At 42.6% G+C, this 17,500-nt stretch overlaps 1 protein-coding gene across 1 annotated transcript in view; it reads right to left on the bottom strand.

Annotated features, from left to right (window-relative positions):
• The window catches only part of stxbp4 (syntaxin binding protein 4), a 46,489-nt gene that overhangs the window by 341 nt on the left and 28,648 nt on the right, over window positions 1–17,500 (bottom strand). Inside the window, exons 17-21 of the mRNA XM_076081659.1 lie at window positions 17,417–17,500; window positions 13,800–13,916; window positions 12,781–12,830; window positions 10,670–10,806; window positions 179–236 (exon numbers count right to left, since the gene is read on the bottom strand). The exon at window positions 17,417–17,500 is cut by the window's right edge and continues 111 nt beyond it. Coding sequence (XP_075937774.1) covers window positions 179–236; window positions 10,670–10,806; window positions 12,781–12,830; window positions 13,800–13,916; window positions 17,417–17,500 — 446 coding nt within the window. The remainder of the gene's footprint in view (window positions 1–178; window positions 237–10,669; window positions 10,807–12,780; window positions 12,831–13,799; window positions 13,917–17,416) is intronic.

Genomic DNA, 17,500 nt, shown 5'->3' with positions numbered 1-17,500 from the left:
ATGTTGTCTTCTGTTTGCTTTGAACTGCCTCCTCATGTTCATGTAGTTACGTAACTGTTGCTTTGAGTTGAACGTAGTTTGATTATAATTTGTTCAGGGATTTGCAGCACTGATATAGCAGAGAGAGAGAGACAGGACTTGTTTTGGGGGTTATGAAATGTCTGATTCTTGTTCTTACTTGATGAAGTATTTCACTCCGTCTGCAGTATAAGCTTCCTCCCAGCCGTACGGAAGACCTGCAGGAGGGGAAATAAAACGTCATGTTTAATGTTTGTTCAAACATTCAGACATAATCAGGAGATCAGATCAGCAAACACTCACACATATCAGGTTCCATTCAGCCTGTGTTCCCTGAGAAGCTCCAGTATTACATATGAACCAATGAGAGTCTTGTGCTTTTCACCGTATCTCGCCCGTCTCTCCGCTTACTGCTGGATGAGAAGTCTCTTAACCTCATTTCAGAGAACAAAAGGGGGCAAAGTTTCAAACGCTGCCCCGCGGACATCTGCCCGTAAAATAAAGCCAAACACTTCACACGTTGAGAGAACAGAGGGATTGTGTTGAAGGCTGTATCGATGACCGGAGTCCCACTTCCATGACACATGACAGATGATATGTTATGACATGTTTCATGGATCCAGCTAACCTATGAGATCCAGAGAGGAGATGCAGCAGCCTGGTGATGTCATATATATGAACACTGAGCAGGATTTAAGGCTCAAACCAAAGTATTGGACACATTTAAATGTTGACCACAGGATCTCCAACGTTATTATTTCATCAGAATCCGTCTCATAGTTGTTGAGATGTTTCAGTCTGGAACAAAGCGTTATTTAAAAGGCTTTTATTTTAGGATCTGCTTCACTGCACCAACAAGAAACGTTCTCTGAAACCTTAAACTGTTGTTTCTACATTTCGATTTGTTTATCGATCAAACAAGTAAAATCCAATGTGGTAACCACAGATACTGAGTTGTCTTAAAGCTGCATTCTCTCTAGTGTCCACCAGGGGGCGACTCCTCTGGTTGTATAGAAGTCTATGAGAAAATGACTCTACTTCTCTCTTGATTTATTACCTCAGTAAACATTGTAAACATGAGTTTATGGTCTCAATCTCTAGTTTCAAGTCTTCTTCAATACAGCATGATGTTCATTTAGTACATTATGGTCCATTTAGAGTCAAACAGACCATAAAGCAGGGGATGCTTTAGGGCGGGGCTACACAGTGAGTGACAGGTCTCTACCAGAGACGTATACGGCGTCTCTACGTCACTCCTCCTGAGTCCAGATATGGTCACTTCCTGTTCACTGGTTGCAAAAAACAAGATGGTGGCGGCGAAATCGCTGAACAGGAGGCTTCCAAACGTCCACAAACCAAAGAGAGACGTCCTGATGACTACGTCCACTTCTTACAACCAGTCTATGATCTCTACTCCAGTTTTACTAACTGTTGGCTAGTTGGTTTGTATTCAACACACAGAGCTGGTCGTAAACAGGAAAGAGGCCACGAACTGCGATAAAAAGCCCAAGTGAGACATATTCGTAATGAGTTGTATTCATGTCCAAAGACTGCTCCTAAAACCTGAATAGTATCATCAGGGTCTGTAGACCCTGTCCTTTAGACCCTGTCCTTTAGACCCTCTCCTTTACACCCTGTCCTTTAGAGCCTGTCCTTTAGACCCTGTCCTCTGAGCCGTCTCTTGACGTTCGTCACAGTAATCTCCATGCATGTACACGGGGGCACCAATGTGGTTCTCACCGCTGGAACAAAGACACCTGATCCGAGGCGGGAAGCTGCTTTGTGTGGCCGTGAATGACTAAACTGTGAAGCTGAAAGATTCATTTCACGGACCAGGTTTCATCCCGTCGGTCTGAGCGACTGACAGAAGGCCAAGAGGGACAAGAGGAAGGTGTCAGGTGGTGAAAACATGTCCGTCAGGTGTTGACCAGTTTACTGGTAAAGTTCCTGGAAAAGCTGAAGCTCTACACGGTTTGTACCGCAGTCACAGGATGACTGACTTGATTGAGAGTCACTTTAGGCAACAAAAATACTTAGTAGGTTTAATCAAAGATGGAGAAATACTTAGTTAGGTTTAACAGTTTCAGGATTACATACCAAACATTTTCGTGGGATAACTAGGAATTTCAGCTCATTATGTTCCGTAGGTTTAGCTGTGAATGCTGGATGAGAGCATCTCATGAGATTACATGTACGTGGGTTCTTTTCTTCCGTAGATTGTCTTCTTCTAGTGTGATTATTGAGACATTTGAACAGTGTTGGGACACAATACGAACGCTATAATCTCATGTCACGGATGAAATACTGTCTCTGTCTGTCTGTCAATGAATTTACTCACGTACATTGAACAAATGTCTTTCTAGATGCATCCTGCGGACACGAGGACTCTGCCAGTAGTGACAGTTTGTATGTTAAGCTGGCAGCAGAGTGGAATGATGACGCTTCAGTGTCTGTGGGTGGGAATGTGCGTTTCCCTGGAGATGCTTCCTTTGTGCTGCAGCACTTACATATTAAACCATGTGTTCGCTCAGTGACACTCTGATCTGAGATAACATCACCATCAGCTCTGTGTGACCTGCTGTTGTTCTGTAGAGAAACATCTTCCTCCAACATGCAAAATATTATGTAATCAACCGAATCACTGAGAAATCAGCCAGGTGGGTAAACGCTAAATTGATTATTTATTTATGTAGCTCCTTTCTAGACCACTTAAAGCCCTTTACACTTAATATTAAGAATCTCTACCTCCTGTGACAAATATAAAGTGCCCTGGGGTTAGACAAATCCAACTACTAACTGACATTACAACTAGTTTAAAATAACAAAAATAAAACTTTAGATATTCAAGATAAACTTGTATTTCAATCCCACATGAAGTCTTCTGCCTTACTTAATTGGCTGGTTGGATTTTTAAATAAGAATCTGGTTTCTGGCCATGATGGATGCTCTGGTTTTGTTAGACAGCTTCACACATTTTGCTCTTTTGTTTCTTCTGTAGTTTGTGAGTTGTCTGTTAATGTTGTTTGTATTTATTGTTGTATTATTGGTTAAATAAAGCTACTGCACTAATGTGTACTGGAGCATGTTTACACTGTGGTCCTGATTTTATTACTACCACTATTATTACATATGCTGTTGCACAGATACACACTCTGACTCACTCATTAACATCACACACACACACACACACACACACACACACACACACACACACACACACACACACACACACACACACACACACACACACACGCACACACACACAGGCTCCCTGCTTGAACTTCCGTTCCCATCTTCCAGCCTGATTTAGCTTCATCATTTCATTAAATTGATACTAAGCTTAACTAAGTACTTTTGTTGTCTAAACCTAACTAAGTAGTTTTGTTGTCTCAACCTAACTAAGTAGTTTAGTTGTCTAAACCTAACTAAGTAGTTTAGTTGTCTAAACCTAACTAAGTAGTTTAGTTGTGTAAACCTAACTAAGTAGTTTTGTTGTCTCAACCTAACTAAGTAGTTTAGTTGTCTAAACCTAACTAAGTAGTTTAGTTGTGTAAACCTAACTAAGTAGTTTTGTTGTCTAAACCTAACTAAGTAGTGTTGTTGTCTAAACCTAACTAAGTAGTTTAGTTGTGTAAACCTAACTAAGTAGTGTTGTTGTCTAAACCTAACTAAGTAGTTTAGTTGTCTAAACCTAACTAAGTAGTGTTGTTGTCTAAACCTAACTAAGTAGTTTAGTTGTCTAAACCTAACTAAGTAGTTTTGTTGTCTAAACCTAACTAAGTAGTTTAGTTGTCTAAACCTAACTAAGTAGTGTTGTTGTCTAAACCTAACTAAGTAGTTTAGTTGTCTAAACCTAACTAAGTAGTTTTGTTGTCTAAACCTAACTAAGTAGTTTTGTTGTCTAAACCTAACTAAGTAGTTTTGTTGTCTCAACCTAACTAAGTAGTGTTGTTGTCTAAACCTAACTAAGTAGTTTTGTTGTCTAAACCTAACTAAGTAGTTTAGTTGTCTAAACCTAACTAAGTAGTTTAGTTGTCTAAACCTAACTAAGTAGTGTTGTTGTCTAAACCTAACTAAGTAGTTTAGTTGTCTAAACCTAACTAAGTAGTTTTGTTGTCTAAACCTAACTAAGTAGTTTAGTTGTGTAAACCTAACTAAGTAGTTTTGTTGTCTAAACCTAACTAAGTAGTTTTGTTGTCTAAACCTAACTAAGTAGTTTTGTTGTCTCAACCTAACTAAGTAGTGTTGTTGTCTAAACCTAACTAAGTAGTTTTGTTGTCTAAACCTAACTAAGTAGTGTTGTTGTCTAAACCTAACTAAGTAGTTTAGTTGTCTAAACCTAACTAAGTAGTTTAGTTGTGTAAACCTAACTAAGTAGTTTTGTTGTCTAAACCTAACTAAGTAGTGTTGTTGTCTAAACCTAACTAAGTAGTTTAGTTGTCTAAACCTAACTAAGTAGTTTAGTTGTCTAAACCTAACTAAGTAGTTTTGTTGTCTAAACCTAACTAAGTAGTGTTGTTGTCTAAACCTAACTAAGTAGTTTTGTTGTCTAAACCTAACTAAGTAGTTTAGTTGTCTAAACCTAACTAAGTAGTTTAGTTGTCTAAACCTAACTAAGTAGTTTAGTTGTCTAAACCTAACTAAGTAGTTTTGTTGTCTAAACCTAACTAAGTAGTTTAGTTGTCTAAACCTAACTAAGTAGTTTAGTTGTCTAAACCTAACTAAGTAGTTTAGTTGTCTAAACCTAACTAAGTAGTTTTGTTGTCTAAACCTAACTAAGTAGTTTAGTTGTCTAAACCTAACTAAGTAGTTTAGTTGTCTAAACCTAACTAAGTAGTTTAGTTGTCTAAACCTAACTAAGTAGTTTTGTTGTCTAAACCTAACTAAGTAGTGTTGTTGTCTAAACCTAACTAAGTAGTTTTGTTGTCTAAACCTAACTAAGTAGTGTTGTTGTCTAAACCTAACTAAGTAGTTTTGTTGTCTAAACCTAACTAAGTAGTTTAGTTGTCTAAACCTAACTAAGTAGTTTAGTTGTCTAAACCTAACTAAGTAGTTTAGTTGTCTAAACCTAACTAAGTAGTTTTGTTGTCTAAACCTAACTAAGTAGTTTAGTTGTCTAAACCTAACTAAGTAGTTTAGTTGTCTAAACCTAACTAAGTAGTGTTGTTGTCTAAACCTAACTAAGTAGTATTGTTGTCTAAACCTAACTAAGTAGTATTGTTGTCTAAACCTAACTGAATAGTTTTGTTATTTAAACCTAACTGAGTTGCTTCCTATTTAACTATAGTTAAAAAAAGACTGTATTCTTGTAACAAGCAGAAACTGAAACGTGTTGCTGACTTTTGTAGGAAAAGGCAGAAAAAATGAAGAGTAACTTGTCGTAAGAAATCACACAAACTGTTGTTTGAGGACACGTTGATGACTGAGTGAAACAAACACAGGACTTGAACCCAGGAGACGGCTGTCAGTGTGCCACGTGAAACTAGAAGTCAATATTGACTGTTTTTAATCTACGTCGGTATCTTAAATAACATAACAAATATACTTAGTTTAAGCAAAACAATGATTTTCACTAAACCAAACCAACTTTTGTTACGTTTTTGTTTCATTTTGTTTCAATTTACAGCGATAACCATGTGTTTAAAAACCCCAACCATAATCCTGGAGAAAATATGTTTCCCTCAAAACACAACTGAGAATGCAGTTCAGTTTTATGTGAAGGTAGTTTTGTAGAAGAACTGAAGAGAAGTAAAAATAATGAGCAGAATCTAAAGGAAGCAAAGAATTAATAATGTTCAGATTAAACACCACCAGGCTGCTCGAGATCTGTCGTATGTTTTGATGCAGATCTGCAGCTTAATGATTCAGATATTTCGGGTCCAGCATCACCGCCTATAATTTATGCTGTTGCAGTAGTCATGGCAATAGACACTCAAAGATACTCGCTGTGGTAATAATGACAAACTAACCCGTCTGTGAACTCTGACAGTCTTCATCTGACGGTCCTCGTTTTAAAAAACGTGTTTCTAAACTGATTGAACTGCTGAGGAAGATAATGTGGTATAATCAAGAGCTCCAGAACACTAAAGTGACCTGTTGGTGAGGTTATGAATCATTCATTTGAACTTGTATAACACTACAGTATCTATGTGAACATCTTTCATTATTTGGCTTCCTCCTGTTGCACAAGACTCTTCTCACATGGACTCGTTTCTTCTTTATTTAAGTTTCAGTACGACCTTCTGGTGATACGGCATTAACGAACAAGTGGTTCCATCAGCTGTTCACCGGACTCACCTGATATCAATCAGCTGTCGTTAGCTCGTCTCCTGAGAGATTTAAAGTCAATACAAATGACTGTGTGAACTTTTAACTCACATGTTCTGACAGTCAGTAAATCTCCAAGTTTCTAAAACCTACAATTATATTTTTCTTCTTGAGATTTGTTGACAATAAGACAAATATGAATAACATAACAATAATATGTCCATTTTAATCCATTTTAATTTTATTTAGGTTTCTCTTTAAAAACAACAATCGTCGTCCTCTTTGATGTCAGTATCACTACTTTTTAAATGAGTTCTTTGCTTTTAATTCTCATGTATTTGAAGCACATGTTATTAAATGATCTTGTATATATCCAGGTTCTATTTCTAATATTTTATTTTCATGTCATTATGTAGAGATTGTAAAGCCCACTGAGGCATGTACACATGAAATAAAATTGAATGTTTTATTCTTATTATTTATTTCCTCACCTTTTGCAAATTAAGCATGTAGATCCACAGATTTAAGGGTTAAATTCATATTTAAGTTTTGAATGAGGGATGTGTTCACTCACTGCATAACAAACACATCACTGAGCTGGCACAGCATTTCATTTCAGCCCAAATATTGTTGTTGGTTGAGGTTCTGCTGACGTGAACTCAGCATTAATCACAATACATATTTAATAGATCAGAGAAGCTTCTACTCGAGTAAAGACTGAAGAACTGTAAAGGTGTGTGTGTGTGTGTGTGAGTGTGAGTGTGTGTGTGTGTGTGAGTGTGTGTGTGTGTGTGTGTGTGTGTGAGTGTGTGTGTGAGTGTGTGAGTGTGTGTGTGAGTGTGTGTGTGTGTGTGTGTGTGTGTGTGTGAGTGTGTGTGTGAGTGTGTGTGTGTGAGTGTGTGTGTGTGTGTGTGAGTGTGTGTGAGTGTGTGTGTGAGTGAGACGTTCTGCTGATCATATTAACTGACAGTGGATGAAGGGACTAAAGGTTTCTTCAGTTACAAGCTTGGCGGGTTAAAGGCAGAGCACGTATCCAGGCAACAAGGGCTGTGATGAAAACGACTTATAGGTGATTGTAATGAACACACACACACACACACACACACACACACACACACACGCTGTGAGACCTGGATCAGACTGACCTACTTTCAGTGGCTTGGCTTTGTTCCCGCCTCCTTCATTACCTCTAACGGGACATTGAGAATGATGGACGACGTCTCCGCTCGCCGCCTGTGATTCTGAATCACGGCTGTTAATTATGTAACTGCTGCCACGTCCTCCCACTGATGGGGGGGGGTAATAGGTGACTATGTCAAAAAACAACAACCCACACCTGGCCTGCTGAAGACAACGTAGGAGTTTAATAATATAATCCGAAAACAAATGAACAGAAATATTAGAGTTTCAGTTGTGAGTGACTCTGTTCCCTCAGAAGCTGTTGAGGTTTTGAGGATTTTATTTGCAGTGAACTCCACACAGTCCCAGCCCTCATGAACCAAGCAACTCTGTGCTGACTCTGTGTACTTGCTGGTGAGGCTCCAGACTCCTTGGCCCCCTGAAATACATCGGCTCTGTATATTTGCTGAGGAAACCTCAAAGTCCGAGGCCGACCTGACTTATCAACCAGCTCAGAGAATTTTTGGGGGGGAATGCTTTAATGTCCCAGGCCCTCTGAACTCACCTCCGGCTCTACGTATTTGGGAAACTGTATAGAACTACTCTACTCTCCTATGAATCTCAATGCTTTTCTTGGCAAGACCCGCCCTGCATAGCATTGAAGCGCTAGGATTGGCCAGGCTGGTGCGAGGTACAGGTGACCTGATTAGTTCAGGTTCTATGTCCTGAACATAGAAGGATATTAGAAGTGACGTCCCCCATTGGTTTGTGGACTGCTGGTATGCTTGCCGTCGCCATCTTGGAATATGGCCACCACCATTCGCAACCAGTGAAGAACGTAGAGACGCCGTATACGTCTCTGGTAGAGACCTGTCAATCACCGTGTAGCCCCGCCCTAAAGCATCCCCTGCTTTATGGTCTGTTTGACTCTAAATGGACCATAATGTACTAAATGAACATCATGCTGTATTGAAGAAGACTTGGAACTAGAGATTGAGACCATAAACTCATGTTTACAATGTTTACTGAGGTAATAAATCAAGAGAGAAGTAGAGTCATTTTCTCATAGACTTCTATACAACCAGAGGAGTCGCCCCCTGGTGGCCACTAGAGAGAATGCAGCTTTAACACATGAAGCTTTGACTTCACTCTTTATAACCGGAGGTTCATTGAAAACATTGTGTAATAGTGATACTCGTTACCCAGAGAGGTTGAAGTAGATATACATTTCTAAAATGTTATTGGAGCTTTTATTTCAATAATCTGAAATAATGTTTTAGCTTCAAACTGCTGCTCCACTTTCCAAAGAAGAACTCATGAAAAGTTTGTTTCAGAATATTTACTCAGAAAAGAGAATCAAGGACAAACAGCAACTAACTCCAAACACGATGAAAGCGTCTAAAGCGTCCAATCAGGCTTGAGCTGTCAGACCGCGACGGCTGCATTACAATATGAACACCGTGGTTCCTTTATTGTCTGCCTTCATCCTTGCTGACCTCGTGTTTTTTGGTGTTCCCGTGAGGTTTTTAGGATTTCTCTTCTCTTACTGCTTGATGATGCTACCAGTCTTTGTTCTGTTGGCTAATCTAACGCACAAACACGAGCATTCAGCCACTCAAACACAAAGCCAATAGATAAACATTAGAGAGTAGTGAGACAGGTTTTAGCTACAGTAAATAGCAACTACATGATGTTGTGATGTGTTACGTTGCTGAATGAAGGTATCTGTTGAAGCTCGACAGAGGTCGAGTAAATCTAAAGAACTACATCAACGTTTGAGAGTTTCATCCATCACTCACTTTACCCACACATCTGACGGGTGTTTTGGCACCATGTCTGTGTTTCTGATGAATGCTAACACTTTTAGCCTTAAGTAGCTGATCCGATAATTAGAGATGCACCGATTGATCGGCCGCCAATCAAAACCGTTTTCAGCTGATAGTTCGTGACCGTTTTCATATTTTTGGCCGTTAAAATTTAAACACATGTACCGCATTATGGTTGTACAGTATGTTGGCACAGCAACGTCACAAACAATCACAACACGTCGGCGGTGTGAAGAAGACATAAAGCTCACAATTTGTCACAACTGCAAGTCCAGAAAACTGGAAGGAACTTTCTTAAAAAAGAACTGGAGCAACGGTTCCAAATGGCTAACAGCTAACGCTAGGGGATGTTGCATTGACTTGATAAATTATGACTTTATCGTGATGTGAATTTGATCTTGTTACATGTAGTTTTTGAAGAGAAGCTTCAATAAATAAAGTTGCTTGAAAATCGTTTTTTTCTTGACGGTGGAAAAAAGAGTTCATCTGGAACTAGTTCTTGGAGAGAAAATCCGAATCGGCAGATCAAACTTTTAAGAAAATCTGAAAACGGTCAAGAAAAATTGCAACCGGTGCATCTCTGATGATCATCTTACACGACAGGCTGAGACGTGACATTTAATGCTGCCGGATAAGAAGATTTAATCTACACGTCTGGTCCTATCGGTTAGCTCGTTAGCTCGTTAGCTCTGATGCATGTGGGCCAATAAGCTCATACAGTTTATTTAAAAGATGGATTCAGAACATCGACTTCTGTCTCAAGACTGTCCTCGAACCACAACAGCCCACGATAGCGTCCTCTATTGAGGACTCTCTGGAGACGGTGTTTGATGCTGATTCTCTCACATAATAAATAAAGTGACCAACGTTCAAAACATTCATGTAGTCCGTCAACTTAACAACGGTCTCCTTCCAGTGTGGTCACCTGTCGACGTCCAAAGATGAACCGATCGCTTCGAGCATTGTTTACAGAGAAAACCAGCGTCTATTAAAACATCTTAATGCTAAAAAGCTAATTATGAATTTGAACTTGAACAATGATTGCACCAAATTTCTTTTGCATATCATTCAGGTTAAAACACCGGAATAGAACCTGTGTTCAGTGGGTTGTGACTGTTGAGAAAATGTGCAGTGATAACTGTGCTTCATTAAGACAAGAGTCCATTGCTAGCAGGTAGTGAGGAGACGAGGAGCTGTCAGGGAGGAGAGAGTTTGGGTTGACGGTTGGCCGCTGAGGTCCTGCAGATGTCTCAGGGTCGGATCCTCTAGAAGGTCAGAACTGCAACGGGGAGGACAGTTAACGCATGGCAGCAGGTCGGCGGGATCACTTTGGTTTGAGCTCAGTCCGGCGGGGAGTCGCATGCAGGGCAGCGCAGAAACATGGAGGAGGAGGAGGAGGTGCAGACCTGCATGCGTGGAGGCGAGTAGAGATCACTTACAGTCCACCTCCAGGATGGCTCTGACAGTCCTTGTGAGTTCTTTGGCCTCCTGGGCGAGCGTGGACGCCGTCCAGGGACTCTTCTTGTAGCGGTGAGCGAGGCCTTGTGACGACGATCCGACTTTAACGTCTCCGGAGCTGCAAAACAAAGGGAAGGATGAGTCAACAGTGACGGACCACCATGACCGCAAACAGCTACAGAACGAGTCGTCATAGAGGTCCAAGGGAGAGTTCATGGACCTCCATGAGGACCATGTTCAGGGATGTGGCCTCGAGGCCTTCACAGTCATTCATTTTCTACGGGTACCAAACTGTCTCTCCTCTGCTGGAGAATGTATAAATCTATAAAGCGTTCATTAGCTCTCCTCACTAGCATTGCAGAATGTAGTTTCACAATAAAGGCCTTCCACTGCCTTCATTAACCTCGTGATTGGCTGATTGATGTCTTCGCGTCCAAACTAGTTTTGATGTACGAACACAGACACTGAGGGCTTTGAGGAGCCGGTAGCTGCCGTTCATTAGAGCCTCTCGGGTCGCTTTAGAGGTTTGGAGCTTTAAATGAGACCCAGAAGCTGCTCGATGACGTCGGTTTGTCACATCCTGATGGTTAAACTCACACCTCCAGCTGTTCACTGATTGAGCTAAAACACCTTCTAAAGCTGCTGAAGTGACCACATCGCCATGGTTGCTCTTCAGGAAACACTCGGGTCGTTCCAAAGATTTAATATTTTATTATTTGTGTCTGCGAACGTCTCCTCACAGCTGCTGAACTAGTTACCTCCAGTTAAATCCGCTGCTCCTCCTCTACTGTTATAAATATAAAACTGAATGTGTTCTTTCCATGAAGCTCTTTATTAGCATGTTGAGTGACTCGTGACTGTGATAAGAGTGATAAGACTCCTCGAACTGAAACAGTGGAAAACCTACATTTGCTGTTATGAGTGGCCTAGAAACAGAATAGAGTAGAAGAGAGCACGAAGAAGAACCCGACTGAGGGTCCTGTGTTATGAGAGGAGGTGTCCCACTGACCTGGACTGACTGGTAGAGGGGAGCAGGCAGGAGATGTCACGGCTGGGTGGCTTAATAACATGACCAATGGACCTGGTTCACTGAATGAGACTTACACAAGCGAGCAGAAGGCGCTGATAAATCCATGTTATGGTTCACTGAGAGCCGGGTTAGAACTCGATACAGCAGCAGAATATAATGGAGGCGAGATTAACGAAAGGAACAACAGGGAAGGAAGGAAGGAAGGAAGGATGAGAGGAGAGGCTGCTGGAGGAAGGAAGGAAACAAATGAAAGGTTTGAGGAATGGAGGAAGGACAGAAGGAAAGAAGAAAAGATTAATGAGAGAGAAAGGAAAGGTGTAAGGAATGAAAAGGGGAAGTAATTTAATCATATGAGGAAAGAGGAGGGAGGAAAGGAAGAGAGTTAAAGAAGGGAGCAAAAAAGAAACAAAGGAAAGAAGGAAAGAAATGTGCGAGGAAGGAAACAAAGACTAAAAGGACAAAATTAACAGAATAAGGAAGGAAGGAAGGAAGGAAGGACAGAAAATGAGCAATAAAGTAAAGAAGGATGCACAGAAAAGGATGGAAAGAAAGAAGAAATTGAAGAAAACGGGACATGAGAGAATGAGGAAGGAAGGAAGCGTTGGAATGAAGAAAAGACATAGAATCAAGGAAGGACATCATCCTCTTCCTCTTCTTCTTCTCCTTTTTCTTCTTCTTCGGTGGTGTCTGCAGTGACCTCACACAGACACCTCAGGTTGAGACATTTCATAACTCCGCTGCAGGCTGCAGGGGGGGGGGGGCATTAACAGCAGCTAACTGCTGTCCCACCTGGGCTGTAGTGGGCCAAGCTGGACCACTGAGTGTGTGTGTGTGAGAGTGTGTGTGTGTGTGTGTGTAAACTGGTTAATGGGCTCTGCTCTCTGCAGGATCTCTTCTCATTATGTGACCTAAGCGGTGGTGTCGGGGCCAGACAATCAAACACACACACATGGACACACTGTCTCATAGAGCAGCACAAACACACATGATTACACAACTGCACATAGGACCTCATAAGGTCAGGTAAAGACACACACACACACACACACACACACACACTACCTGTAGCTCTTTGTTGGTCCGTGACTCTCAAGTAGAAACTCTTGAACGTTCTGCAGACAAACAGACAGAAAAATGAAATATGACTGAAGTTGTTTTTCATTTCTCTGTTGAAGCGCTGCAGCCTGCAGTTCCTCAAACGGCCACTTGAGGCTCCTAAAGTGAGTCGTTACCACAGACGGTTAATAAGAAGTGGACGTAGTCATCGTGACCTCGTTGGTTTGTGGATGTTTTGAAGCCTCCAGTTCAGCAATTTCGCCGCCACCATCTTGTTTTTTGCAACCAGTGAACAGGAAGTGACCATATCTGGACTCAGGAGGAGTGACGTAGAGACGCCGTATACGTTACAGACCTGTCAATCACCGTGTAGCCCCGCCCTAAAGCATCCCCTGCTTTATGGTGTGTTTGACTCTAAATGGACCATAATGTACTAAATGAACATCATGCTGTATTGAAGAAGACTTGAAACTAGAGATCGAGACCATAAACTCATGTTTACAATGTTTACTGAGGTAATAAATCAAGAGAGAAGTAGAGTCATTTTCTCATAGACTTCTATACAACCAGAGGAGTCGCCCCCTGGTGGACACTAGAGAGAATGCAGCTTCAACACATGAAGCTTTGACTTCACTTTAAAGAACAGGAAGTTGACGTCTGGTCCTCCATAGACGTCTATGTTGAAATGTACAAAAACATTTAGGTCTCTATAGCTAATATCCCTGAATTGTTATATATTTATATATATAATATATTTAAAGTTAGGCATAATTAAGAGCATGGCCAATTTGAGTGACAGGTGAGTTTCCGTCTGTCTGGAGGTCGACTGGAGGAAATAGTGACTTTGTTTGGGACTATTTTCAACGGCGGATTAATCCACATTTGGTGCTCTAGTGAGTATTTGTACTTGTGATTGATTCAGAAGAAGGTACAGTGTGATGATGATGATGGTGATGAAGGTTTTAATGGATCTCTATGAGACATCAGGAGACTTGTGAGTATTCACTGCTGGTTTGACTCTTTACCTCCACAAAGCTCAGCAGTTTTCCCGTCGACATCTCGAAACCCTTTTTGGTCACTTCGGTCTTCCGTAGTTGACACTCCAGGACGGCGACTCTCTTCTTCAGCTCGTCCGTCTCGTCCTGAGACGAAGACAACGGACACGTTTAGATCTTCACTGATCCTCACCCCTCACCCTCACACAACCAATGATTTCTTGAAAATAATATAAATAACTCGGAGCAGAAGTGAAACATCTTCTTGAAGTGCAGAGCCGGAGGAGATTTGAGTTCTTCTGTTTCATCTTATTTTTGTGGTTATAATATTTTCACAGCTGAGTCAGCTCTTTGTCTTTTCGACGTGTCGTACGACTGAGAGAGATCGCTGTTCTCCAGCGGAGCTGCTGAGCTGCAGGTTGCTGGACAGATTTCTATAAAAAGAAGCTGCGACGTCAGAGAGAAGGACGAAGACTCTCTGATGATGATGATGATGATGATGATGATGGAGGAAGAAACCAAAACATGGAGAAATCTCCTACACACCAACAAAATACAAAATACTTTTGTAACAACAGCCCACTAGCAGACATTATAAGAGCTACAGATCTGGAGCGGTGATCGGTGGTATTGTTCTCTGAACTCAGAGGACGAACGAACACAATGAACTGAAGAATCAAGAACTCCATAAACTCACCTCCACTGTGAAGAGGAGGGATTATAACAGTGGCGGGCTGTGCATTTTATACCTGGGCCTTCACTGTGTCCTGCAGCTGAAATACCTCCTTATAACCACATGATGGCACCACAGTTATTATTAGTTTCTACGGCTGTAACTATGTACGTACGGTTCGGTACGACTTACAATATGTTTGAATAGTACTAGAGCATCTGGAAAATGCAGAAGCTCATATTCAGTAAAACATAATGTTTTCTGCACTTATGGAGGACAGTGGTTCTCAGCTGGTCTGGCTGTGGGACCCACCATCACTCCTTAATCACACGTCACGGCCCAAAGAGATCGTTTTAGGATTTTACTTTCACAACTCGACCACTGAACGTACTGCTCTGCAGTGTCTTTCCTCGTCTCAGCCCCCTGTGTCATGGTGTGTGGTACATCTCACTCAGGCAGAATGCCCATATTTGATTGGCTGAGCTGCATCACGTGATGTGATTCACTACCCATCAGCCTCTGCTGTTAAGTTTCGTTTCACGATAGTCACGTGCTCGCCCACTGACCAATCACAGCACACTCTGCACCTCGCGGCAAAGCTACACAAGGACACTGAGCTGCACGTAATGCTGACGTCATTATAGGCCGGCGAGCAGGTGCTGACACGTCAAAGAATACGCCCAACATGTCAAACTAAAGATCTGATTGGTTGAACACTATGACAATCAACAATATCGTCCCCGTTTACTTTAATCTGCACTGGCTGCAGGTGAGACTCTGCAGGCCTCTGGCTCTGTTCTTACCTAGAGACACAGAGGTGAGATCTGATTGGATAAAAGCTCTACTTAAAACAAGTTGCACTGGAAGCAGAGCAACTGAGGAAGACAGGAGCTGTGCAATGAGAACATAAGATAATGGGAAAAATATGTACATGTAGTGTATTTAAGAAAGATTATTAAATTATAAAATAGTTATAGCTTTGTGATTCTGTTTAGGCCAGCAGAGAAGGCCTTGCAGGCCCTGACGGCCCACCACTGTATTATAATCATCTGTAAACTCATATCTCATATTCATAAACTACTTTATTACCTTCATACAAACCCTGTAAACAAACAAGTCAAGTATTAAATGTTTCATAAAGACACAAAGGTTGATATCTTCTATTAAACTGTTTCATTTGACTGATGAATATTTACTCAGATGTAGATTTTTACAAGTATTTAAAACTATCCATCCATCCATTTTCCTCCGCTTATCCGGGGTCGGGTCGCGGTGGCAGCAGCCCAGCAGGCTGACCCAGACCTCCCTCTCACCGGCAACATGTTCCAGCTCATTCTGGGGGATCCCGAGGCGTTCCCAGGCCAGCTGGGAGATGTAATCTCTCCAGCGTGTTCTGGGTCTTCCCCGGGGTCTCTTCCCAGTTGGACGTGCCTGGAAAACCTCCAGTGGGAGGCGTCCAGGAGGCATCCTAATTAGATGCCCGAACCACCTCAGCTGACTCCTTTCGACGCGAAGGAGTAGCGGCTCGACTCCAAGCTCCCTCCTGATGACCGAGCTCCTTACCCTATCTCTAAGGCTGAGCCCGGCCACCCTACGGAGGAAACTCATTTCGGCCGCTTGTAGCCGCGACCTTGTCCTTTCGGTCACGACCCAGAGTTCGTGACCATAGGTGAGGGTAGGAACGTAGACCGAGTGGTAAATTGAGAGCTTTGCCTTCCGGCTCAGCTCCCTCTTCACCAAGACGGTCCGGTGCAGCGCCTGCTTTACTGCTGCAGCCGCACCGATCCGTCTGTCGATCTCCCGCTCCATCTTACCCTCACTCGTGAACAAGACCCCGAGATACTTGAACTCCTTCGCTTGAGGTAGGCACTCCGTCCCCACCTGGAGGGAGCAATCCACCGGTTTCCGGCAGAGCACCATGGCCTCAGATTTGGAGGTGCTAACTCTCATCCCCGCCGCTTCACACTCGGCTGCAAACCGCCCCAGTGAATGCTGGAGGTCACGATCCGAGGAGGCTAACAGGACCACATCATCTGCAAACAGCAGAGAGGCGATCCCGAGACCCCCGAACCTGACGTTCTCCACCCCCAGGCTGCGCCTAGATATCCTGTCCATGAAAGTCACGAACAGGACCGGAGACAAAGGGCAGCCCTGGCGGAGGCCAACACCCACCGGGAACGTGTCTGACTTATTGCCGAGAATGCGGACACAGCTCCTACCGCAGTCGTACAGAGACCGGATCGCCCGTTGTAATGGGTCCGGCACCCCATACTCCCGCAGCACCCAGAACCCCTCCAGTAGTCTTGCGAGGGTAAAGAGCTGGTCCACTGTTCCACGGCCGGGACGGAATCCGCATTGCTCCTCTTGAATCTGAGGTTCGACAAACGGTCGGAGCCTCCTTTCCAGCACCCTGGCATAAGCCTTCCCCGGGAGGCTGAGTAGTGTGATACCCCGGTAATTCGAGCACACTCTCCGGTCCCCCTTTTGAAAATGTATTTAAAACTAGTTTATCTTCTTCTCTAGAAATGTAAATAGTGTTTTTATCTTTTTAACTATTTGTGACTATTTAAACGAGCATCGCGACGGCTTCATGCTCGACCTGCAGGTCTGGATTCCATCATTCAGAGTCAGCTCCACTAGAGGATGAGCTGATCTGCAGTGACCCACAGAGACTCATGATCGGGTCCTCAGGGCTCTGAGGCGACTCTTCTTAGTCTGCAGAACATCATAGACACGTTGGTCTCGTCTCTGAGAACAGATGCGTTTCCATTCATGCTTTAACAGGAAACATCGATGAAACGTATCAGATGTCATCACATGAACCGTTCATGTGTGACCACTAGAGGGAGTCTGTTATGGAAACGTAAACATGTGTTTCTGGTGACTATAACCTGGACGTTTGTCCACAGTGAGCTTCTCCTGCAGCCACGTTTGGTTCTAGATCCGGGAAAATTTAAACTTAAGTTCTGGTCACCTTGTCGGTCGACGCCGGAGGCTCCGCCCTCTGTGGCTCCGCCCTCTGCATCTTCAGCTCGGCGATCTCGGCCTCCAGCAGGTG

Source organism: Anarhichas minor, unplaced genomic scaffold, assembly GCF_050575085.1.
Source record: "Anarhichas minor isolate MPS153535 unplaced genomic scaffold, ASM5057508v1 ptg000084l, whole genome shotgun sequence".
Taxonomy (NCBI): Eukaryota; Metazoa; Chordata; class Actinopteri; order Perciformes; family Anarhichadidae; genus Anarhichas; species Anarhichas minor.
Note: the sequence above shows the minus strand (reverse complement) of the source record. Positions and strands in the feature narration are given on the sequence as shown.